Here is a 25,552-nt window from a genome sequence, read left to right on the forward strand (position 1 = left end):
ATATAAAATGAAAGTCAATTTTCCATTTCAATTTATATAATATTTCATTTAAAGTAGTTTTTCAACTAAAAGAATGTTGAAATGCTTCAGAAACTTTACAAATGCCATAATTATTGGATACTTTGATGCTGAAATGAAATCTCTATGAGGAGGCAAAAGGGAGTTATCCAAGAGCAAACAGTATACATTATAATCAATTATATCCTAAATAACAAAATCTCTAGTGCACAAGAAGCTATTACAACTTCATAGGAATTCAGAATGTTGTACTTAATAAAGCAATTATAATCTGTCACTCCGTCCTCCAGATAATCAGTCCTGTCCTAAAACTTACCTTATTAGAGTTCTTTGGTAAAAATTGAACCTATTGGAACACAACTAATAAATTTAAGTGTTATATTAATTTTATTTTATGGGACATGTAACATGTTCCTAAATTCTAACATGTTCATGCTAATTTTGTAGAATGCAGTATACAGTGGAAGAACACCAAAATGTTATAGAATATTGCAATTATAAATTCAGGAAATAGTAATGATAAATTTACTAAAATAAACTGTGAAAATGCAGATGGGAAAAAGGGACTGTAGTTTGCAAGATGTTAGATTTATACATTATTGTGCAAAGGCTTATTTTTATATCATACTTTATGGGAGCTAACGATTTCCTTTATTCTGCTTTACTTAAAGGCACAAATCTAACTGAGTTATTGGTGACTCTCTCTGGTCTATTGTATTAACCTGGAGGGCACTGGTGACTAATTGAAGAGATTAATGCGAATTAGAGGAGAATTTTATTTCAGAGTACAGCACTGGCTAATGCTGTAAGGTGATCGTGTGACTTGTGACCAGGAGATAAATATTTGGCATTGTTTCTGTGAAGTAGTCAAGGGTTCACAAATGAAATTCTCATAATTCCAAAACAAAAACACCTAGATTGGAGCTACAGCTATTTAAGGCATCCAGGGAAGAAAATGGAAAATGTGTCAAGTGATAATGAGTTTACCAACAAGAGATGCTGAAGTCATGAAAGCCCAAGAAGCTCAGTTCTAGGCGTTAATAGGAAAGCAAGGCAGGGATTAGAAGGGAGAAGCGGGAGGCAGGAAAATAGCTACTAATGCACCATGACACAGGACCAGCTAGAAGTTGATGCTGGTGGGGAGGTCTGATAAGAAGGGTTGCATCAACAAAACCCTGGGTAAACACATCTTTACTGAATCACCCACACACCAGAATTTAGTGTAGTTGTTAGAAAGGACAAGATCCATCTGCTGTGACATTCTGATGTTAAAATAGTGCCCATACCTGTAATCCAAGTGCTAGAGAGGCTGAAGCAGGAAGATCAGGAGTTCAAGACAAGCTTCAGCTCTGTAGGCGTTAAAGGCATCCTGCATTACAGAACACACTGCCCTCAAAACCAAAATAAAATGAAAAACTGGTCTTGGTGTTGATGTCTGTACTCCCAGTACTTGGGAGGTGGATGTGGGAGGATCAGGTGTATTAGGCCAGCCTTGAGCTTTGACTAACCAACCGCATAGTGAGTTCCAAGCCACCCTGGGGGTATGGCAGAACCTGTCTCAAACAAGAGAGTTGGAGGAGATAGGGGAAAGAGACTGGTAAGAGGCGGGCAAAAGTATATATCCTATTATTTATATATAAAAAGAGGATACATATAATCTTTGGAATGGATACCCCAGAAGGCGGCAATAACTAAGCATACCTCATGGCTATAATCTAGACCTCAGGAGCCTGGGTCAGGAGGGTTGCTCTGAGTTTGAAATCATGTTGGGTTACAGAGTGAATTCCATGATAGCCTGGGTTACATTGAGAGACCCTGTTTCAAAACTGCTCCAAATAGCAAATAAAATAAATTCCCACAAAAAAAAAAAATGATTGCCTCTGGGGAAGCAGAACTGTGAGGTAGTCTCTCATAGGGAGAAAGGTTGGAGTTCAGCATATCTTTCTGTACCATTTGCAGTCGCTTTTACTACGTACATGTCTCACTTCTGTTTTGACGCTGTGATAAAAGACCATGATCAAACGTGCCTTCTGGAAGAGTTTATTTGGGCTTATGCTTCTGGATGGATAATAATAATCACAGCGAGGAGGCATGGAATCAATTAGGCAAGGCAGCAGGCGGAGAAAGCCAAGAGAGCATATATTCAACCAGAAGTCGAAAGGAGAGAGAGCAGATTGAAAGTGAGGCAAGATCATGCACTTTGCAAGCCCATCTCTAGCGACATACTTCCTCCAGCAAAGCTTCACTTCCTGAACCCTCTTTAGCAGAGCCACCAAGTGAACACCAAGTGTTCAAGTTCCTGAGCCTGCAGGAGTCATTTCCCATTCAGATGACAACAACACCGTACACAGACTTTTCAGAAAGCTGCTTTCTTTAGCTATGGATATGCGCATGCATGGTGGAGCTCTGGATGGCAAGTTGTGCGAGTTGGTTTCTTCTTTACGCTCTGCAGGCAGAGCCAGGGATGGAACCCCGTGATAGTGTTAGATTGGGTGGGAAGAGTTTTCACCTGCTGAGCCATCTCAGTGACCTTCCAAAACCATTTTCAAAGAGAAGGAATGCAGTGAACAGTGTGAAGTCCTCTCAAAATATGAATGATCACAATGTACACTCAGATGAAGGCCACTAGACGAGAGAGACAGTTATGGCAACACTGAGAAACCACATAAAGACAAGTCTCCTCAGGAGTGTTGGCTTTGCTCTTAGCCTGGCCTACAGAGTGAGTTCCAGGCCAGTGGAAGCTAGAAACAAAAACTCAAGTAAAAAATCAAATAAACAAATGCAAAACAAAACACGCCATTCAGATTTTTAATGAAAAATCCCTCTTAGGTTTGTTTCTGCCATTTTTTAAATAAAAATTATCATTTCCAAGAAAAGAATTTTTAATCAAAATGTAAATGTAGGCATCCTGTCAAGGTAGCTTAGCATCTCTCTTCTATTACAGCTGAGTGCACAAAATTGACTTTAAACTGCTTGATCTTTGCTGACTATAATGAAAGAGAATTACATCCTTTGTAGGCGAAACCTTGTGATTTCGTGTCATTCTGTTAAACGGCAGGTAAGAGTTATTGTCATCATTTCTGTTTCTCCGAATGGATATTATTCCTATCATCCAGTTACTTCTGCTGGGGGGAAAATGCACTCCCAGCTATTTCTGCTGTTATATCATCAACCCCTTGGTCACTGTCAGTTCGGCACCACGGCCATCCTCTGCTTGTCTCCGAGTAATTTTACTCTAAGGACCCTAATTTCTCAATAGTATCTTTTCCATCACATTCTCTCTGAAAAGTCCATTATTTAGCCTTTCCCTAAGTATGTTTTAAATATATATATATATATATATTTATCTATTCGTGCATACACACACACACAATTGATCAGGTCACGAATGCATTCCTTCAAATTCCAACTATCTAAAGTCTTTTTATTTGTAGACTGGAGATTGAATTTAGAACCTCACAAATGTCAGGCAAGCATGGTACCATTAAGGTACACTTCCATCCATTTTTTAATTTTGGTTTTGACAGAAAGTCAAGCTAAATTGTCTTCTGGTTCAGCATCCTGGATGCTGTTATTACAGGCATGAGCGACCACTCCAGTCTTAAATACACACACACACACACACACACACACACACACACACACACACATCCTGTTATACTGTTATATAGAGCAGGATGGCATCCAGCTCAAGGTAATCCTTCTGCCTCAGCCTTCTGGATGGTGACATGATAGCATGAGTCATCATACTGGGTTTTGTATTTTGTATTGGAGTAAAACAATGTATTTTCTGGCCGGGCGATGGTGGCGCACGCCTTTAATCCCAGCACTCAGGAGGCAGAGGCAGGCGGATCTCTGTGAGTTCGAGACCAGCATGGTCTACAGAGCTAGTACCAGGACAGGCTCCAAAGCCACAGAGAAACCCTGTCTCGAAAAACCAAAAAAAAAAAAAAAAACCCAAAAAACAAAAAACAAAACAAAACAAACAAACAAACAAAAACAATGTATTTTCTGGACACATATTTGTAATCCCAGCTCCAGAAGGTTGAGACAAGAGGATTAGCATGGTTTGAGACTAGTCCAGGTTCCATAGTGACTTTTATGCCAATTAATTCTATAGAGTGAGACTCTGAAAAAGAAAATGGGATTTGATAAATGCTTTTGTGGGTAAGCACACTTACTGCAAATCATGGACACAGACCTTGTGCACAGCTTCTGTGAAGGGTAGCAACAGCAAGACTGACAGGGCTTTCTGGCTGCCAGCCTACTTCTAAGTCCAGTGAGAGGCCCTTCCTCAAGGGCATAAGGCAGAGAGTGATAAGGCAGGACACACGACATCCTCCTCTGAAATATCTGCACACATATGCAGATATACCACACACACATACACACACATGCACAACACACACACACACATATATATACACACACACTACATAGGGCATGGGAACACACATATATTACATAGTACATGGATACATATAGACACACAGCACACAGGGCATGGACACACACACCACATAGGTCATGTGGACACACTATATACGGCATGGGCACACACCCATAGGCTATGGGTTCACACATACATATTATATAGGGCATGGACATACACACAAACCACATAGTTCATTGGGACACACACACACATACTACATAGGGCATGGTGACCCACATACACATACTACATAGGGCATGGACACACAAACACCATATAGGGCATGGGGGACACACACATACCACATAGGACATGGGGACACACACATACACACAGACACCAGATAGGGCATGGGGACATGCATACATACTACATAAGGCATGGACACACATATAGCATATAAGTCTTGGACACACACACCACATAGGGCATGGTGACACACAAACACACACACACACGCCCCTGTGAAACACACAAAAATATACATATGACTTAAGGGGCAACTTGGGCAAATGGAATTATCTTTTACTGGGTATTTTGTGGCATTGTCAGTTGAACTTTTGTGAACCCCCCCCGAAGGAGAGTTCATGGAGTTAGATGAGAGCCACTGTGGGCGATCTACATGGTTAGGCTTGAGGGTGAAATTAAGCGGTGTTTGGCCCTGAAGGTGCTCTCAATCTCTTGATCACAGTTAAATTCTTGATGTGCTACTAAGGCCTAGAGCTATCCCTGGGCATGATTTTATGATTATGCGGAAGCTGAACTTGCCCTTGGGGCCTCGAGTGGGCCGGGTCAAGTTATTATGGCTCACATGTCAGAACTTGTCTTCTCAATCAGATCTGAGTCGTGTTCCATGAAATCATGCTTGAAACCAAGAAGCATTTTAACAGAAGAAGAATTGCTGGTATACTTTTCAATATGTAACTTGGGGCAGTAAGTCATGAAACAAAGCAAACTTAGCAACCTCACTAAGTGGAAACATTCCAAAGGAAGGGTTTGGACATCAGCTTGACCTGAGTCAAGAAGGAAGAGAGGAGAGAGTGACAGTCATTTAGGTAGGGTTATTCTGTCACTTAAAATAAACCATGGAAATGACTTGGAAAATCATTGTTTCTGTTTAGGGCTCAAAGTAATTGACCCATTTTAAAAAGGGGTCTGCCAAAAAGACATACTTAAACTATAAAGAAATCTTTATTAGAACTTCTAAAATTTTGATAGATACAGCGAATTTACTCTCAAAACATACCAAAGGTGTATAAAGATGTCCACACAATATATTATCACAGTTTTGATCTTTGGTGATATTTTTGTATATACTGTTTATTTGAGACTGGGTTTCTCTGTGCATCCTCGGCTGTCTTACTCTGTAGACCAGACTGGCCTCAGACTCAGAGATCCGCCTGCCTCTGCCACCCGCGTTCTGTGATTAAAGGTGTACGCCACCATCACTTGGCTGAGACATAATACTTCTGAAAATCATAGATTACTAATAATCAGAAAAATTTTAGGGGGCTGGAGAGATGGCTCAGTGGTTAAGAGCATTGCCTGCTCTTCTAAAGGTTCTGAGTTCAATTCCCGGCAACCACATGGTGGCTCACAACCATCTGTAATGAGGTCTGGTGCCCTCTTCTGGCCTGCAGACATATACACAGACAGACTATTGTATACATAATAAATAAATAAACATTTTTTTTAAAAAAAGAAAAATTTTAATAAATCAGATTTTTTTTTAAAAAGTCATGTGTGCCTGTTGCTCTCATTTGCAAGAGGGTTACCAGATATTTTATAACTGTAGCATGCAACCATCAACTGTGTTTTTTTTTCTTAACAAGAGACAGTTTCACAGATAGGTTTCATTTTTCAAAAAAGAGGAAGAAACACCATTCTGTGGCCCTATGTGGCTTTGTCAGTTACCTCCTGCCCATTTCCTGGGACTTCCCACTCCTTCTTTAGCACAAACTAGACTTAAGTGAAACAACTCTTTTTCCATGGTATCAGTTACACAAAGAAGGGAACAGCTCAGTGTTTTGCTGGTCTCCTCCGTGAGAGGCTTGAGAACTCTGGGGAAAGAACTCTGGCTAGCTAGTGCATTCTGAGAGATCAGTCATTGCGTTGCTGCAGAATCCAAGGAGCAGACTTTTTGGTGAAGGTAAGGGAGGTACTGGGTCCTTTGATTCTCTTGTCAACTAGTCTCTCTTCTCTTCTGACACGTTCTTAGCTTTTTGTCATTAGCCTACTCTGTTGACATTGGAAAGGCTTTCTAGTTTACTAGATTAGAGTGGCTAGGAACTTGATCAGTCAGTCAGTGAAGCTGGACAGTTCAATAATAAAAATCAGGCTAAACACTCCCTTCCCTGACGTCCGTATGTTATTTTGGACATTTGCAATATTTCTAAAGTAGTGTTTGGGTTTATTTTGTTTTTGTTGTTGCTGCTTGTGCTTAGTACTGGCTATTGAACTCTGGGTCTCACGCGTGCTAGGAAAATACTTTACTACTGAGCTAAATTTAAATTTTTATTTTTTGAGAAAAAGACTCATTAAAATCTGGCCACATAGACCAAAAAGCGCTTGAACATTTTAAGCCTCCTGAGTAGTTGGCATTATTGGTTTTAGGCCATGTATAAAAATGTTCTTATTTATTTATTTACTTCTTTACTTATTTTCTTTGCTATAAGCTCTCACTCTGTAGCCCATTCTGGCTCTGTCTGAACTTGTTGCAATTTGCCTCAGCATCCTGCCTCTGGGATTTCAGGTGTAATCCACCACACTGCTGAGGAACAAGATTTTAATGGACTTGTCTCCAGTGAAGCTTGAAGCTATATTAGTAGTGTAGTAGCAAGGGATTTCATCTGTAAAATCTGCTATTCGTATAATAAATAACCCAAAGTTTTGATTCACATAGTCAGTTCCTCAAAATAACTCAATTTATGTTTGTTTGTTTGTTTGATTGATTTTTGTTTGTTTGTTTTGGAGGTAGGGTTTCATTGTGTAGCCGGACTGACTTTAAACTCACTATTTAGATGGTGCTAGTACTGAATTCATGGAAATTTTGGAATTATAGGTACGGGGCAACAGGGCACAGCATGATCAGTTCTTTTTTTAATATGAAATTTTTGACTGATTTAGTTAGACTCATTTAAAATTTGTTTTAATTAATTTTTAAAAATTGGAAGCTCAAAGACAATTTTATTAATGTTTGAAAGAAAACCACCAGGGCAGGAAAGCTGTAAATCTCAGCAGCTGCCCAAAGGAGGAAGAGAAAACCATGGCAATTGATTTAAGCATGTTCAGAAGCATGTCTAGACCAGAGGTAGAAAGGAAGAGAAGGAAGCGTTTCATGAGTGCTTCTTTTTAGTTTTGAGATGGCTTCATCCTTGGTAACGAAGGCTGGACTGTGACTTGTACACTTCCTGCTTCAGTAGCCAAAGTGCTAGGATCATAGGCAAGCACCAGTGAGGCTGATTCTGGTTAAAAAGTTGTAAGTGTGCACACGTGTGTATGTGTGTGCATGTGTACACGCATGTGTGTGTGTGTTTTGAGACAAAGTCTATTCATGTAGCCTTGGATGACCTAAAGAATACTATGTAGCTCAAGATGTCTACAGACTTGCATCAGTCCTGAGCCACAGCCTCCTCAGTACCAAGATCACAAGCCTGCACTCCTACAGCCTGCACTCCTGTGTTCAGCCTTCAAATGCTTTAGTATATAGCTTGTTCATGCCTGGTTCACCAGGAGCTACATTGTTTAGGTTCTGCATTCTAATAGAAAGGCATAACAACTTAAGCAGAATATGCAGGGACATCATTGCTCTTGTCTTCAGTTGTGCTGATGACTTTGGGAGAAGGAAAAACATCATAGTACATTCCCATTGAAATTTCAGTCTCGAGTCATTCAGTTCAGCGAGGTTGGGACAGTACTGTTTTGTGTGGCAGGACATAGTAAAAGTGAAGATGGTTTTTATTGTGATACTGCTTTTTCAAACTGTTACCTGGATGATTAAGGAAAGCCTTCATTTTTTTTATTAAGGACAGGGAATGCATGGGTGGGTGGACTTTGCTTTAATCATTTTTAGATCTCAAACATACCTCCTCTTGTGCACATCTGTCTCTGTTTAAATACAGACTTGGGTTGGTTGGACTATTCGTCATGTCGCTCTTATGCATTTCTTGCATAAGCCTGCCTCACACAATTATTTCTGAGCTTGAGAAGCTTTTCATTGATATAAAGAGTATTTGAAATCTGTGTTAAATATCCGTATTACAATGGAAATTAATTTTGTTTGGTTTTATGTGATAGGGCCTCATTTAGTCTAGACTGGCCTTGAAACCCCTAAGTAGCTGAGACTGGTCTTGAACTCCTGATATTCCTGCCTCTACCTTCCAAGTGCTGGGATGAGAGGTGTGCACCCCCCACATTCAGATCGATATCTTGAAAAAAACTAAAATGAAAAACTATCGTGACATGAATGTCTAATAGATTTCTAATATTCCCCATAACTACAAAAACTTCTCAAGCTCACAAATGATGACTTTTTTTCTATTCTCTTGAGATAATACAATGAGCACCCATATCTCCACCAAGTACATTGATGTTGGTGGATTATTTTGGCATGTTTGTTTTCCATTTCTCTCTATCTCTGTTCTTTTTCTGACTTTTTTTGGGAGTACTTTGTTGGCTCCATTGCCCATCCCATCCCTAAATCTTGAGTGTATGTTTCCTAAGAATGAGAATCCTTTTACATAGTGATAATATAATTATGACACCCAAACTGTAAGATCAATCCAAGGACAGTGGCTCATGCCTCTAATGCCAGAATGTGGGTGTTGACTTTCATCGACTTCTGCAGATCTGTCTTCGAGCCCTGGGATCTGAGGGCCTTAAAGGATGCGGAGGACTGCACACAGTCTAATGCTGCATTACATCAGTTTCAGTGCCCTTTTAGATCCAAAGTTAACAAAGAAAGCAGTGATCCCAGGAAGGCTGTTTGTGTTCAGAAAACCATGATCAAAAAAACATGTAAATAAACGCCAGTAGGCACATACTAAATATTGACAGAGCAGCCCTTTCTCAGAACGTTCTCAGGACAGACCAATTTAAACACAATGCCTGGCATGTACTAAGATTAGCTCTGGGAAAGCACAAAAGCAAGGCAGGAAGCCATATCCAGATTCAGGGTACAGTGACCAGATTGAGTGCTATAGTATGCTTTGACATCCAACAAGAATGAATGTGTCTTATAAATTGAATGCAAATGTTTGTTGCAGGAGGCATGAAATCATATCCAAAAGCAATCCAGGGAACAAAATACACTTGAGGTAAAAGGCCCTCTGCCTTTTTTTTCCCCGGAGGTTCTCTTCCAGTTCCCTAAGAAACTGTCACTCTTTTGGTCATGTTCTGACTGTGGGCAGCTGAGCCAGGACAACTACATGAGTTCAAGGCTAGAATGAGGTGTATAGGGAGTTTCAGGATGACCCAGGGTACAGAATGAGACCTATTATCAAAATAAGAAAAGAAACTTGAATTTATAAACCAGAACAGTTATTCCTTATTTTTAAAATTTCTTTATGTAAAATGCATTTAAAAAATTATTGAAAAGTGGTCATAGCTTTGTTTTTCCAATGCATGAGATGTCAATAAAATGATAAAGAAACAGAAAGATTATTAAAAATATACTTAATAATACTTCTGCACCAAATTTTACATATTTTTCAATAAAGAATTTTATAATCAGGTAAGACCCTTGGATGTAGTTACTACTTTTGAACATAAGAATTCCAGCAGAGCACAAACTGAAATTGTTTACTGATTTAGTCAAATTAATATGGAAAAGGGGGATTTTTTTATTTGTCTCTTTATTTTTGACAGACAATTTTCCTATGTAGTCCAGGCTGGCTTTGAACTTGTTGTGGTCCTGCAGCTTCAGCATCTTGAGCACTGGGAATCGAGTCACATACCATTACACCCTGCCTTAAGAAAATACATTATAGAAGAATAATTGACCACAAATTTTGTTTTGTAACAGGACTTGAAATATAAAATGAGTCAGGGAAATGCAAATTAAGCCTGCATTGGGAATCCATCTAATTCCCGTTAGAAAGGTTCCATCAGAAGAAGGCAGCAAATGCTGGTAAGGATGTTGGGAAAGAGGATCCCTTCTGTGCTTCGGGTGGGATGCTAAACCTGTGAATTCACTATGGAAGTCAATGTGAAGGTACTTCAAATAACTAAAACTAGCAGTCAAGTGTATTGGCTCATACTCTTAATCCCAGAACTTGGGAGTCCAAGGCAGGATGATCATCATAGGTTCAAGACCCTGTCTTAAGCAAAACAACTGGATAAGTACATGACTCAGGTGTACCACGTCTAGCTGTGCACTCGAAGGTCTCTAAGGCACTGTGGCACAGAGGAATTTCCATATTCATGTTTCTTGCTCTACTAGTTACAATAGCAGACAAATGGAACTAGCCTAAATGCCCATCAACCAATGCTTAGATAAAGAAAATGCAGCAGATATACACAATGGAATTTCACTTTGCCGTGAAGAAGAATGAAATCATGTTTGCAGTAAAATCAGTAGTACTGAGAGCACTCTAAGGAAACAAAATCAGCCAGAAAGAAACACCATATTTACCATATTTTCTCATATGTCTTTGTGTGTGTGTGTGTTTGTGTGTGTGTGTCTGTGTCTGTGTGTTAAATCAAGAAAGAGGTCAAGAGGTCATAATAGAGAAAGGAGAAGTGTTAAGGGGGAAGTTTTCAGGGACAGACAGGGTAATGGGAGAGGAACATGATCAGCAACAGGCTGGCAGGAAGGATGGGAGAAGGCAGTAAAGGATGGGGATTGACAAGAACTAAGTATAATGGCACAGGTATATGAAGATATGACAAGAAGCCCATTACTTTCTGTGCTCATTTTAAAAAAAGAAACCTAAAAGTGTGGGGCTGGGGAGATTGCTTAGTAGGTGATGTGGGAGTGATTTCTTATTAATAAAGAAACTTCCTCGGCCCATTTGATAGGCCAACCCTTAGGTAGGCGGAGAAAACAGAACAGGATGCTGGGAAAAAGAAGCTGAGTGAGGAGTCGCCAAAGTGCTTGCTGCATATTTGAATTTGATTTCCAGAACCACATTAAAAATGAACCTGGTGTTGTGCCTTGTAATCCCAGAACAAGGGAAGCAGAGACCCTAGGCTCTCTGGGAACCCAGTCTATAATACTAGGTGAACTCCAGGCCAGTGGGGCCATTGTTCCTGAGAACAAGTGCCTGAAGAATGGCATACAAGCTTCATCTCTACCAACTGAATGCATGAGCACCTTCATACTTGCATTCATTTGCACACAAACTAATAATACAAAAAGAAATATGGATGAGTAAGATGAACTACTCAAGATATAATCTATAATGTATGGCTAAGCAAGTAATTATTTCTAGCTCTCTAGACAGAATTTTCTGTCCTGCCCGGTCCCACAGCCATTCAGTGGTCCCAAAGAAACACAGAGAAGCTTATATTTGGCCAATGGCTCAGGCATATTCCTTGCTAGCTCTTACATCTTAAATGAACACATTTCTATTAATCTATGTATCACTACAAGACTGTGACTTACCGGTAATGTTCTGGCATTTTTCTCTTTTGGCAGCTACATGATATTTCTTTGACACCACCTACTCTCTCTCTCTCTCTCTCTCTCTCTCTCTCTCTCTCTCTATATATATATATATATATATATATATATATATATATATATATATTTGGATTTCCCACATGGATTTACTCTACTAAGCCATTGGCCAAAACAGCTTTATTCATCAACCAATAAAAGCAACACATATACAGAAGAACGTCCCACATCATAGCTCCAAAGAACAGAGTTTTTATTTTGTTTATCTGTTTACTTTGTTTTTGAGACAGGCTACTTCTATATCCTTGGTTTGACCTGGCACTTGCAATGTAGACTAGACTGACTTAGACTGGCCTAGAATTTGAGGAAATCTTTCTTGCCCCTGCCTCTCCAGTGCTAGATTATACATATATGCTATTATGTCCTGAAGGAACAAATATTTTATTTTACTTAGTTTTCTTAGCTTTTGGGACAGCATCTCATGAAGTCAGGTTGGCCTCAAGCTCACTGTAGGGCTGACGCTGGTTTTGAACCACCACTGATCCTTCTGCCTTACCTTCTCCAGTGTTGTGATACAGGTGTGTGTTATCACTCCTGACTGATAGCCATAATCTTAAAGCAGTTTTCTCCACTATCAAATGTGAGATAAGAATGAATTGGCTCCTCCACTAGAAAACTTTTAAAGTGTTTGATAACTTCAGTTGAAATGACCTTTAGCATTGTTAACAAGAGAATAAATTGATTTAAGCTATTTTAAAGGCAGGTAGGCAGGTTGGGGTATAGGTCAGTAACTTGAGAACTTGCCTCACATGCATGAAGTATGATATTGCTTGCTTCTTACCCTAGCATTGGGGAGGTGGAGGGGTAAAGATCAGAAGTTCAAGATCATTTTTGAATATATAGTGGTTTCATGTCAGCTTGGGATACATGAGACCCTGTAGCCTTAACACCCCCAAAATAAATTATTTAATAATTTATTCAAGTAAGTCTGATGCCCAAAATCTGGCCTCAATAAACATTCATAGACATGTATGCAATATTACACAAAGTGGCAAAAGAAGAAAAAAATTTCCAGCATACATATCATCAAGGATTTATTATAGTTAAAGATGCTTTCTATAGATGTTACTATAGATGAAATAACTTTTGTTAGTGTCTAAAGGCTACAGTTTCTTTTGGTTATTATTTTGAGATAGGCTCTCACAGCCCAGGCTGGCCTCAAGATCACTATGTAGTTAAGATTGAAGCTCAATTCTTTTGTCTCTTACTACTGGTCCCTGGGCTTACAGGGGTATGTCACCATACCCAGCTAGGCTAGAGTCATAAGAGAAGACTTGCTGTCAAATGGGAGCCTTGGCCCAAGATCTTCTACGTAAGAGCAGCCAACATTTTACTTTCTTTCTTTTTCATCAGATTATACAATACAGTGTTGGGTGGTAGTTCCAGTCCACTGGCTCCATTTGTGTTTGGTTACTACTGGAGTTGTCCTTTGTACCCATGTCCGTCCAGCCTCTTCCAGTGTCTGAGTTTATCCTTATTGAAAACATTCTGTAAGAGACGAGATATATTCCAGCTCACTAACATCCCAATCCTTCACTTCCTCACCAATCACCAATCTCTCCTTTGTCTCACACACACTGTTTCAATTATTTATTTTAGTGATTATGGTATCGGTTGGGTTTTATTAACATTCGATGTAATTCTGGTAACAATCTTGCAATAAAGGAGATGAACCTCAAATCCTTTTATAATTAAGAAAGAGAAAGTCTGTGAGATGTTAAGTGTTTGAGGTGAGATCTGAAGATTATGGAAGATGGACCAGGGATAAATGTAGAGGCTAAGCTTTAGGGACAGAGAATAAAATATCCCTAGGATGGTAATTGGGACGCGTAAAACTGGGATAGGTTCAGAATAGCTAGGGTCTTGGGTCCTGTGGGGAACAGGCAAAGGTAAGGTTAAGTAGGCTGATTACACATTATGAGGGTCTGACATACGTAGATGTTTGGTTGATATGTAAACAGTACATTGGTGAAATTAAATTATCTTGTGGAAGGTAGTTGCAAAATCAAGACTAATGTATTTCTAGGTTACAGAATTAAGACTAGTCAAGTAAAATGTTAATATTGTTAGATTCAAAGATGGAGGGTAAGTTCTTTATCGGTGAGCATTGACATGCAAAATTTATACTTCGCTGCATCCTCCTTCTTTCACTTGGCAAATGCTGTTGTTAGAAACTGAAGTCAGGGATGATGCCATTTTCCTGAAAGAACAAAAGTGCTTGCTATCATAATAGTATGATAGAAACTGCCTTCAACTGTGCAGCAGAACAATGTGTTCTCAACACAAGCTTTTGAGTTTATAAACTTGACCTTCAAACTTGCCTTCAGTAAACAGTAGCTGTATGACCTTAGGAAGGGCAGTTTTCTTTTTATACAGATTTTATTAGTATATACTATATTAATTATATCTAGTAATGGGTTTCACTTTGACATTGTCATACATGTATATTATATATTTTGATGATATCCCTCCATAACTTTCATGGATTGCCCTGCCACTCCTGCTGAGCCCCATCTTTCCCCCCAATAAGACATTTTTATGTTCACATCTATTACCGTGTCAGTTTTCTCACTTGGCAGCTATAATAATAGTTAATGTCTCATTGTTGGAAGATTAGGAATAATATGTAGGAAGCAACCAGAGCAAAGTTGCTGTCATGGTGTCCTATCCAATTTACTCTACCTGCATATTTCTTTTTCTCCTTCTTTTCCCGTTTTTCATTTCAATTTTTGTCTTTTTTCTTTCTTTTTTTTCTGAGTCCAATTATCTTTATTTGGTCCTTGATGGTTTGCATGTTATCTGTGCCTACTTTTCTTCTATGACAGCAGGGTTGCAAGAAACTCTGTCTGATCTAATACCTTAAACCTTTACTATCCTTAACAGGCATTCTGTTTTCTTAAGAAACATTTTTAGATGTCCCCTTTGCAAAGTCCTCCCTCCTTAGTTCTTTTTGCTTTGTTTTGCTTTTGTAGTGTAGACAAATTCTCACTACGTAGCCCTAGCTGACTTAAAATTTGTAGACAAAGTTGAGCTTAAACCTGTGGTCTTCCTGCCTCTGGTTCCTTTGTTCTGGGATTAGACATGTACTATCATTAGATTTTCTTTTTGATCCTGGGTTTGTGTTCCTAGGGTATAAGTTAAAAGTATGTCTATATACAGAAGTTATAACAAGTTTATATATATATATATATATATATATATATACATAAACTGATTTAGAAGGAAGAATTTATATTGAAGTTTCTTCAGGAAACTAAGTAAATGATTGAACAAAATACTGCACTTTAGCCTGTACTTCTAGTTTGTGAATTTGCACATCGGGTTAATTTTTGTATGCAACTGTCTGGTAATGATTAATGCAGGCTAAATTTGCCTAGAACATCTCATCAGCAGATGTCCTTGGATGGCTTTTTTCACACTTAACCAGTTGTAGATTTAAACACACACACAGAGAGAGAGAGAGAGAGAGAGAGAGAGAGAGAGAGAGAGAGAGAGAGAAGAGAGAGAGAGAGTCTCTAAGATGAGAAACAAAACTTCAAACAATAAAGTATAAGAAAAACTTAATCCATTCGGTTCACTGCCTTGAATAAAATTAAGTATGCCTTTGAGATATAGTGATAGGCAATAAAACTTAAGAAAAAATGCTCAAAATAAACTAAGACAGGTCCAGGAAGCTTTTCTTTCTCGGCCTTATGATATTTAGGATTCTGAAATATGTAACTATATTGTTCTAGTAGTGCATTAAATTGTGGTTGCAAGATAAATAATTTCTTTTTCAAAACTAAGTTACACTTCATTATTTATGGTGTATGTGTTGCCTATCATGGCACGTGTGTGGAACTCAGAACATAACTTGACAAAGTTTGTTCTCACCTTCTTCCAAGTAGGTCCTGGCTTCAAACTGAGGTCACCAGGCTTGGCAGCCATGAACCCAAAGAACCATCTTTTCAGCCCTGACCCCTTTTTGGACAGGATCTTGCTATGTAGCACAAGTTGGCCTTGAACTCACAGCTGGGCTCTTGTGTCAGCTTTGAGGGTGCTGATATTACAGGCTTGGGCCATAAAATGTTGATCAAATAAATCGTATTTGTATAATTTCGTTTGTAATTTCTGTGCAGTGTACGTCTGCACGGCTTCAGAACGATTTCACAAACCTCTGTGGCATGCTTTCTACTGCCCTCTGCTGCCAGTTTTTCAGAAAGATCAGATTCTGGGCAAATCCACAAGCCTTCTTCCTAAACTCATGCGGTAGGAAAGTTTTCGGGTACTCTCCGTACAGGCAGCTGAGTGTGTGGAAAGGTAAGTACTGCAGTATAAGCTCTGTTTTTATGACTGAGAGCGCCTGCGTGCCTGGTGACTTTGGATGCATTGTTCCAAAGCTATGCAATTTAACACCTGAAACTAAAAAGATCTATTCAGTACTTGAGAAACTCCCGCAGTCTTTACAAAGACATGTGGTACTGTAACGTGATGAGCATTATTACAAATAACAGAAATGTTCTCAGGCCCTCGGTATCAGTTCCTACTTCCTATACATGGAAGCTGATTTCACTATTAACTCAAAGTAACTTGCCTCTCTGGTGGAATCTGGGTCCCTCTCTCTGTCTCTGTCTCTCCCTTGCCATTTCATGGTCTCTCAGTGTAGCCCTGGCTGGCCTGGATCATGGCATATAAACCAAGCTGTCCTCTTCCTGTCTTTGTCTCTCAAGTGCTAGGCTTACAGATACACTTTGTCACATGAGGCATTCTAGGTACACAGATGTTTGTAGTCAGCTGTCCCATCTCTTGTAGGCTCAAGAGGAACTAAGCACCCTGCCCCCCTCCCCATTTCAGACAGTGTTAGTGCCATATATCAATATATCCAGACTATGAGGTGTTATTTCTATTTTTAAGGCTGGATTTAACTGTGTAGCCCAAGTCAGCCTCAAGCTCGCTCTTGCCCCACCTGCTAGGGTTCAAGGGCTGAGCCAGCAAGCCTGGCTTCACAGTTCCTTTGGGCTTGTCTCACACCTCATTTCCACATCTGAGAGAGTTTTTTGTTTTGTTTTGTTTTTGAGGTCATATCATGTAGTCCAGGCTGGCTTCATAGTTGTTCTTGATCCACCCGCTTTTATCTTCCAGGTGCTAGGAATCTAGGGGTGCTCCCCCACACTTGGCTTTGTCACTTAGATTTATCCCGTCTCACTCTTGGCTCCCATGTCAGGTGGGGAAGGAGTGCAGTAGCGTCCTAGCATGTCACCCTCACGACAGCCTCTCAGCTGGCTGAAGCTCACCTTGACTTTACTGTGAACATTCTCCGTACTCTGAATCATCTTCCTTGCACGTCGGCCTGGGAATCTTTGATCGGACATGCTTGCGAGCAGAAGTGTTCTGTTAAAAAGATTTTGAAATATTTGCATATGCATAAAGATACATTTTAGGGATAGGAGGCAACTGGAAATACAAAAAGTATGTCTCATATGTACTTTTTCATGTGCACAACGCCACTGAAGACATTACACAAGATATTGATGCACCGGCATTTAGATTATCGCGTGAGATTAAGACTGGAGTTGTACTTTTATGGTGTCCTGCTGGAAGTCAAAAATATTCAAACATTGGAGCATTTCAAAGTTTGGGTTTTTTTGATTAAAATGCTTAACATTTCTTAAGTTAGATGGAATACGGTCAAGCTTGTCTGTCTCAATGGGTTTCACTGACCTCATTACCCACTCTTTCCTTCTGCTTCTGCAATTTTCTAATCTGCATTGGCTCCATATACAAGAATGGCAGGGGTTTTTATGCCCATAGTAGAGGCTGCTTTTACATTCCATGATCCTCCTTTCTTGGCCTCCCATGCCCAGGTAGACTGCTGCAGACTGGATTTACCATAATCACAACACTAACAAACCTCTTCACAAATAACAAAATTCTAGGCCTTCTGCCACTATTGTGAAGGACTGGAGACTCTCAGTAGTTTTCATAAATGTTCCCGCGCCTCGAGAGAAGCCTCTGTCAGATCAGATTGATGAATATGAAGAGCGGGATGAGAAACGCTGGGAGATTTGGCATTTATCTGCATGGGATCAGGGATAAGAAAGTCGGGCTCTTCAAGAAAGGCTCTTAAGGCTTGTATTACTCTGAAAAACAATACACCATAGACTGGTGTCTATCATTGCCCAACTCGAGAGTGATGAGAGAGACTTAGTCACGTGTGTTGACATTCTCTCCCATCTACAGTGCCTTCAACTGATCCACCATGCTGTTTAGTCAATCCTGGGCTTTGGAGCCCTGGAATGTTCACTTTGACAGCCTCTTTTGTCACCCCGATCCAGCTGGGCAGGGATAACCACCTGCTTTTTGTTTCTTCTTAGTTATTCTAAAATATTGTTCTGTAGTTTTTAAATAATTTTTGCTTTTGTGGAACTTGGATTAAATCCACAACTTTGCAACCAGGCAAGTAAGTCCTATGACACGGAGAAAGTCCCCCAGCCCTACTTTAAAAAAAGGATTTATTTATTTTTACTTTCTGGTTGTGTGTGAGTACGTGCATGTATGTATATGTAACCCACACGTCTCCGGTGCCTGAGGGGGCAAGAAGAGAGCCTTGAATGCTGTGGTTAGCATACAAATATATGGATTTCACTAGAACACATACATGCAACACTATTCTCTGTTTCTATTCGCTGCCATCTCTCTCTCCCTCCGCTTCTTGGAAATCTCCTTCCTTTCTCAGAGTGTCTTTCTCCTTTCATGACACGGGTAGTCCATTACCTTCTCTTGTCCCCCCCCCATTCTCCCTTTATTCATATTACCCACATTTATACTCTTATGCTATATGCAGGTTCATATGTGTATATGTATGTGGAAGTAATTTAGATATAGATTCTGTATAAAAATATACAGAATATAAAATATATAAAAAATAACATTTTTCTGAGTCTATTTCACTTAATATAATGATCTTAACTTCCAGTTATTTCCTGTGAGTATCATAATTTCATTCTTTATAATAAAGCAGAGTAAAATTCTGGTGTATACACACACATACCTACCACATTTTCTTGATCCATTTATCATTAATGGATATTCAGGCATCTGATTCTGTATCTTGACTATTGTGAACAGTACATTATAAATATGGCTTTGAAACATCTATGTGGTGGATTGACGTAGGGTTCTTATCCAGGAAGAAATGGTATAGTTGAGTAAGATGGTAATTTCATTTCTGGTTTCTTTTAGGAACCTCTGTACTGAGTGGCTGTCCCTGTTCTGATTCTGCATTAGTCACTTATATTGCTGCTGTGCCAGAATGTCTTGGCAGAAGCAGCTTGATGAAAATGAGTATTTTGGCTCACAGTTTCAGGAAATGGTGCATCTTCGTGGGGGAAGTCATGGCAGCGAGAGGAGGGGTGAAGCAGCAGGCAGCTGCTCTCATTTTGTCTGCAGTCAGGGTACAGAGAATGATGGAGTTTTAGTGGCCAGCTTGCTCTCCTCTTGAATTTCCTCCAGAATCCTAGCCCACAGAATGATGACACCCGCAGTCAGAATGTGTCTTCCTATCTCTGTTCCAGCTAACTCCCCACAGGCATTCCCGGACGAACCTGATTTAGACAAACAAGCATGCTCAGCAGTTTGTCCTCTAAGTAATTCAAGATTCTGGAAAATTGACAATCAATATTAACCTTCACAGATACACACTGGCAGTGTCTTTTGAATTTGTTAGGCCTACTGGTTATCAATCCCCTGTAGGATTGGTTGTCGGCAATAATTGTGGAGATAGAAATATAAAAAGAAACCAACGCATCCATATGCCTCTTCTGCTATATTTTGTGAAATCTTTGCCACCCTTCTCTCAAACTTGGGCCCGTAGTTTCCTAATATGTAGGAAATACTCTTTGTCAGTCAAGGTTCTTTTAACCACTTCATGATGTTGTGGATGGTGAAGGCTAGGGATGTTTCAAAGGGGAACAGAGTGAGACCTTTGTCCTATTTTTTTCAGGCCTTTCTCACCACCAAAGAAAGAATTCCAAGACAGTACAAAGCAAGGAATTGACAACTCATAAACTTGAGGGGTGAGTGCAGGCTTCTCAAGCTAGAGGAATCACTGGCATTTTTGTTTATTTATTTTTGTATCTGAGTCATGATCTCATTCTGTAACCCAGGTTGTCATATAGCCCCAGTTGTCTTTGTCTCTCATCATTTTCCTGTGGGTGCTTGGAGTCCAGACTCAGGTCCTTGTGCCATCGGGTAAAACTAATTCATGCCCCTGGAGTTATCATTATTATGGAGCAACAGTTAGTTCATGGTCATCTTGGTAGGCGATGCTTATCAAAACTTTTGAGGTAAACGTGTTTATTCCCTTGTTCTTTTTCGCCGTTGGAGCAGGGACATGATGTCCTGTTCTAATAAAGGTCTACAGTTAGATCAGCCTTTAGCAACTCCGCAGTGTGCCTCTTTTATGTCTTTGCCTATCAGGTCTACTCCAGTGGTCCTCCTCCCAGGGCTTGCCTCTAAGTTCCAGAATGTTCATATGTAGAATTAGAGGCTCATTTAGGAATGAGTATATGTAGAGAATATCTTTGGTTTCACAATATAATCACACTCATATCCATGGCAACTTCTTTACCTAGCCTCTGGTTAGTGCTCCTTGTAGGTCACATATGCAATCTTTGTACCTCATTTGTAGGCATCCTTCAGGTATACAGGCTTTTCACATCTTTTTACTGGACAGGGCAGTTGGGTACTGACTTTACATTGTTTATCTATAAATATTATGTCTTATGTTCTTTTGTTTGTTTTGGTTTTGGGACAGGGTTTCTCTGTGTAGTCTTAGCTGCCCTGGAACTCAGTCTATAGGCTACGTTGGTCTTGAACTCAGAGATCCACCTGCCTCTGACTCCTGAGTGCTAGAATTAAGGGTGTGTGTGTGTGTGCCACCATTGCCTGGAACGCCCTAGTCTCTTAATGGTTCTGATTTTGATTATGATGTTTTAAAGCTCAAGTTACAGTATTTTAAAAATCATTTTGAATTATTAACACATCCACCTCTCTCTCCTTTTGATTTCTTTGGGACTTGATTGAATTTAAACTCCAGCTTCTCCTGCCTCAGCTTCCCAAGTTTTGGGATAATGGATTGCATCACCATGCTTGATTTTTATTTTACTTTTGGTTAGCTTGTTTGTTTTGAGACAGGATCTCACTGTCAACTTTGATTTTTCATTTATACTCTCCCTGGTCCAGGCCAGCCTCTGCTAGGATTTTCTAAAGTCTATATAAAAATTTGAAAGTTATCAGTGAACTTTTGCCCTGACACACAATATTTGGAACTTATATGTCGAATGGCATGCTACAGCAGGGTGTAGATAGGATAGGGAAACAGCTTCATCACTATTAGGGCCATTATGGTCATCTTTGTTGCCTGCCTAATTATCCTCTCATGTATTTAATTTTTTTTCTTTTCATCTAGCTACTAGACACTAGTTTTATTGAACTGTACTTCGAAAGTATTTTTAAGATAAGCATCATATTTTCTTTTTATCTTTTAAATTTTACTAAGAATACAAGCAACATTATTATTCATAGAGTTGGTGAAAGCTTAGCTTTGTATTTTTATGTTGTATAACTTTGCGTACAGAATATTGAACATTAGTGATGAATTTGATGAATATACTTTGGACATAATTTTGAAAATATGGATAATTATAACATTGTCTTTGTGCAAATTTTTATTTATTCTTTTCTCATTTATTACATCTGACCACATTTTCCCCAAAAGAAACATTTTATTTACTTGACAAACAGCATGAATGTAAAAAGGGCATGGAAACTGAAAAACATAATGTCATGTTCTTTTTTAAATGATCCTTCTTTTTGACTTTTCATTTTCAGTGTCAAATTGACAGGTCTGCTTTAGTAGCCGAGCCCTTGGGCTCAAAGAGAATCAGTTCTCTTCACTGTTGCCTGTTGCTCAAATTCCAGGAATGCCAGCCTGTTCCTTTTTTTAGAAAATGCAGCTGCTGGTTCCTGGCTTGTTCTATTCATCCCAGACTTCAATGACAACTGCTAAGGATGTGGAAGGGGGAGGGGAGGTGTGGAGGAAGGCCTGCTGTCAGGAAAGAATTTTAATAACTAGGGTAGAGGTAAACTGGTCAGTTTAGTTTAGACATTCTAGGATATATTCTGCGAAGTGAGGGGGATAAAAAGAAAAAGTCAACATGACTTTAAAAGGTAGGGGGAAACTCTGTTCTTTCATAATGAATTAGTTTCAGAATTCTTCTCAAATGTTTCATCAACTTACCAAATAGTTTTTAGAATCCCTCCTATATCCCAATTGCTATCTAATCCCCAGGAAGAAAATTTTTATCAAATGAGAAAGATTACAGTCTTTGTTTCAATATGCATTGTCACATATTTCTTCAATCTTTTTCTCCTAGCACACTAGCCATGTGACTCTCCAGATGGCAAGTTCTGTACTTCCCTTTCTGGCACAACATAACTCTTTTGTCCAACACCCAAGGCCCTTTGTAATCAGATTCAGGGCTATCATATCAGTCCTATTTCTTTTTCTTGGCTTTTTATTATGTTCCGAATAGGCCACGGTGTCTTCTTATAATTTTATGTCGGTAGTCCCAATTCCTACTTACCCTTTACCCTTGAGCTGAAATGCTACATGTCTTAAGCCACATCCTGCGAGTCCTCCCTTTTTGCTCTGGACTATGTTATGCTACTTTTGTGCCTGGAAAAAACGTGAAACATGCCCCCCTCCCAGCAATGCTGAAGTATGCATGGGCAGCCTGTTTAGATTGGCTTTCATGGTCTTGTGCCCACCACTATTATAATCTCCAGTAATGTAATTTTGAGGCTATGTGTATTCAGTATTTATTTTCTTCCAGAAGAGAAGCATGAGAGTTAGTGTTTCATCTTTGTATCTCCAGCATATACCATCAGCTTGGTATACTTCAGGTACACAGTAATGGGCCTGGGCAGTGAACGAATGAATGAATTCATCATCATTCATTTTAGATATATCAACTGACAATTACATTTTTTATAGTCTTCTTTTCTCCTACTGTTTCTCATGACTTCTCTTTTCAGAATGCTGTCAGAAGGGTACCTCAGTGGACTTGCCTACTGGAACGACATTCATTGGAACTGTGCATCTTATAATGAACCGGTCACTGGAGAACAAGGCAAGGAGAAAAGTTCTGTTGCTGCTCTTTCCTATTCCTCTGTGAATGAAACACAGGTCCAAAGTGTTTATGTGAGCTGCAAATCCTCCAGCAAGTTCATCTCATCAGTGCATGCGAGAGGGAGTCAACAGGGCAGAAGCCAGAGCAGAACAGTGTTGCAAACAAACCCCAACCCTGTATTTGAAAGTCCAACCTTGGCCACAGTTGACATTTGCAGAGAAGCCATCAGAGAGACCTATTTGGTTCCACCTTCTTGCAAAAGTATTTGCAAAAATTACAATGACTTACATATTGCGGGAGGACAGGTGATGGCCATTAACTCAGTAATGGCAGATTTCCCCTCAGAGAGCAGCTTTGAAGATGGCCCTTTGCTGAGGTCGTCTGAGATTCCTTTGCCCATGGAGGACTCCATTTCCATTCAGCCCACTGAATTTCCCCTCAAGCCCATCCAGCGGTACTCATCCTACTGGAGAATAACCAGCATCAAAGAGAAAAGCAGCCTGCAAATGCAGAAGCCTATTTCAAATGCAGTGCTCAATGAGTATCTGGAGCAGAAGGTGGTGGAGTTATATAAGCAATACATTATGGACAATGTGTTTCATGACAGTTCTCCTACCCAGATTCTGGCATCAGAACCCATCATGACAAACGTGGACCAAATTAGCCTTCAAGTTTCTAGAGAGAAGAATCTGGACACCTCAAAAGTCAAGGACATAGTTATTAGCCACTTACTGCAGTTGGTCTCATCGGAGATCAGCACCCCTAGTCTCCATATTTCTCAGTATAGCAGTATAATACCATAGAGAAGATTCCTGCCAGTTCCTCTTGTTCCTATCAATCCCTAAGCAATACTGTATTCATTTATTCAGAGGATGTGAGGGAGGGAATAATGGAAGGGAATTAAGGACTAGTGAAGGAGTGTTTGAGAAATCCCCATGCTGAAGGAATACAGGAAGAGGAACCATGAGGAATGGTCTCAAGGGCAGGTTTATACAGAAATAGAGTAAAAATGAAAAATGATCACAGAGAGAAGGAAGGGGTTACAAGGCAGTTGTAGGCGTACTGAAATGGGAAGATAAGCCCAATCAGGAACAAAAGGAAACACTACGGCTAACCTCTAAAGCCAGCGGGCTTCAGGATCAGGGAGTAAACATGTGTTTCACAGTCACATAAATTGTTCTAGGCTGTTTCTTCTAGAAAGAAATGAACTACAGGAAGGTTGTTAAATTTGGGTGGACTAACATTTTTCCAGGTATAAGCTTGTATCTTTTTTCCCTATTCTGTATCAGTAGGTCATTTAGGTCTATCTTTGTAAATATTAAAGATATACCAAATGAATTACAATTGTTTACTTTTTTTTGCAACAAGGTTCAATGTAGTTCAGGCTGATTTTGCAATCGTTATATAGCCAAAGATGTTGAATTTCTTATCCTCCTGCATCCTTCTCACAAGTGCTGGTATTATAGGCATTTACCATCTCACATCTGGGTGTGTTTTTGCTTTTGAATGAAAAGGTACAGTCACAAGACAATGACTTAAATCCCCTAATTCTATTTAGTGATAGAGATAGCATTTTCAGTGGAAAACCTCCCTCTGCAAGCACTGAAACATTTTTTTTTTTGCTGAATATAATTTTCATGGTGCTGTAATGTTCAAAGGGAATCATGAATATTTTTCCCATTTTTTTTTCATATGTTCTTTTGACCTGGAGACAGAAAAAGGTCTTCTCTATGCTCCATAAAAGTCCTGGGGTTCCATAATATCAAGTTCTGTATATCTGTATACTAAAACAGTAGCTTCGTGTGTACATTACTGTCTTAATCTTCTTAATCTTTTATTCAGCTCAGGAGCTGGAAAACTATGACCTATCGGTCAAATCTAACTTTATGATAGTTTTGAACTCTTGTGAACTAAGGATGGATTTTCTCTCTCTCTTTCTTTCTTTCTTTCTTTCTTTCTTTCTTTCTTTCTTTCTTTCTTTCCTCTCTGTCTCTCTTTCTTTTTTCTTTCCTCCTCCTCCTCCTCCTCCTCCTCCTCCTCCTCCTCCTCCTCCTCCTCCTCCTTCTCTTCCTCCTTTCTCTTCTTCCTCCCCCTCCTTCTTCTGGTAGGGTCTTTCTATTATGCAGCTCTGGTTGTCAAACTCACTATTGCTCTCTAACTTAGGAAGATCTTCCTGCCTGTGCCTCCCACATGCTGGCATTAAGAGTGTGTGCCAGTACACCACACTAGGCAGGTTTTATTATTTGTAAT

At 39.6% G+C, this 25,552-nt stretch overlaps 1 protein-coding gene across 4 annotated transcripts; it reads left to right on the forward strand.

The window, feature by feature from the left end:
• Positions 1 to 6,457: 6,457 nt before the first annotated feature.
• On the forward strand, positions 6,458 to 25,223 carry Tasl (TLR adaptor interacting with endolysosomal SLC15A4). Of its 4 annotated transcripts, none has more exons than XM_050131866.1 (3): positions 6,464 to 6,602; positions 20,113 to 20,185; positions 23,208 to 25,223. In XM_050131866.1, exon 3 carries the CDS (start codon positions 23,209 to 23,211, stop codon positions 24,103 to 24,105), a length of 897 nt encoding a protein of 298 aa, XP_049987823.1. In that variant the 5' UTR covers positions 6,464 to 6,602; positions 20,113 to 20,185; position 23,208; the 3' UTR covers positions 24,106 to 25,223. The 4 variants fall into 4 exon arrangements, with proteins under 4 accessions (XP_049987822.1, XP_049987823.1, XP_049987820.1 ...); XM_050131863.1 differs by lacking the exon at positions 6,464 to 6,602 and adding an exon at positions 16,221 to 16,430; XM_050131865.1 differs by lacking the exon at positions 20,113 to 20,185 and having other exon boundaries at positions 6,458 to 6,602.
• The last annotated feature ends 329 nt before the right edge of the window (positions 25,224 to 25,552 follow it).

Source organism: Alexandromys fortis, unplaced genomic scaffold, assembly GCF_014885135.2.
Source record: "Alexandromys fortis isolate MF-2015 unplaced genomic scaffold, M_Fortis_MF-2015_v1.1 scaffold_385, whole genome shotgun sequence".
NCBI lineage: Eukaryota > Metazoa > Chordata > Mammalia > Rodentia > Cricetidae > Alexandromys > Alexandromys fortis.

Coding starts and splice junctions, on each gene's coding strand:
- Tasl (XM_050131863.1), top strand. CDS start 16,295: ATGCTTTCTACTGCCCTCTGCTGCCAGTTTTTCAGAAAGATCAGATTC. Junction 16,431..20,112: donor GCAGCTGAGTGTGTGGAAAG/GTAAGTACTGCA, acceptor TATTTTTTTCAG/GCCTTTCTCACCACCAAAGA. Junction 20,186..23,207: donor ACAACTCATAAACTTGAGGG/GTGAGTGCAGGC, acceptor TTCTCTTTTCAG/AATGCTGTCAGAAGGGTACC.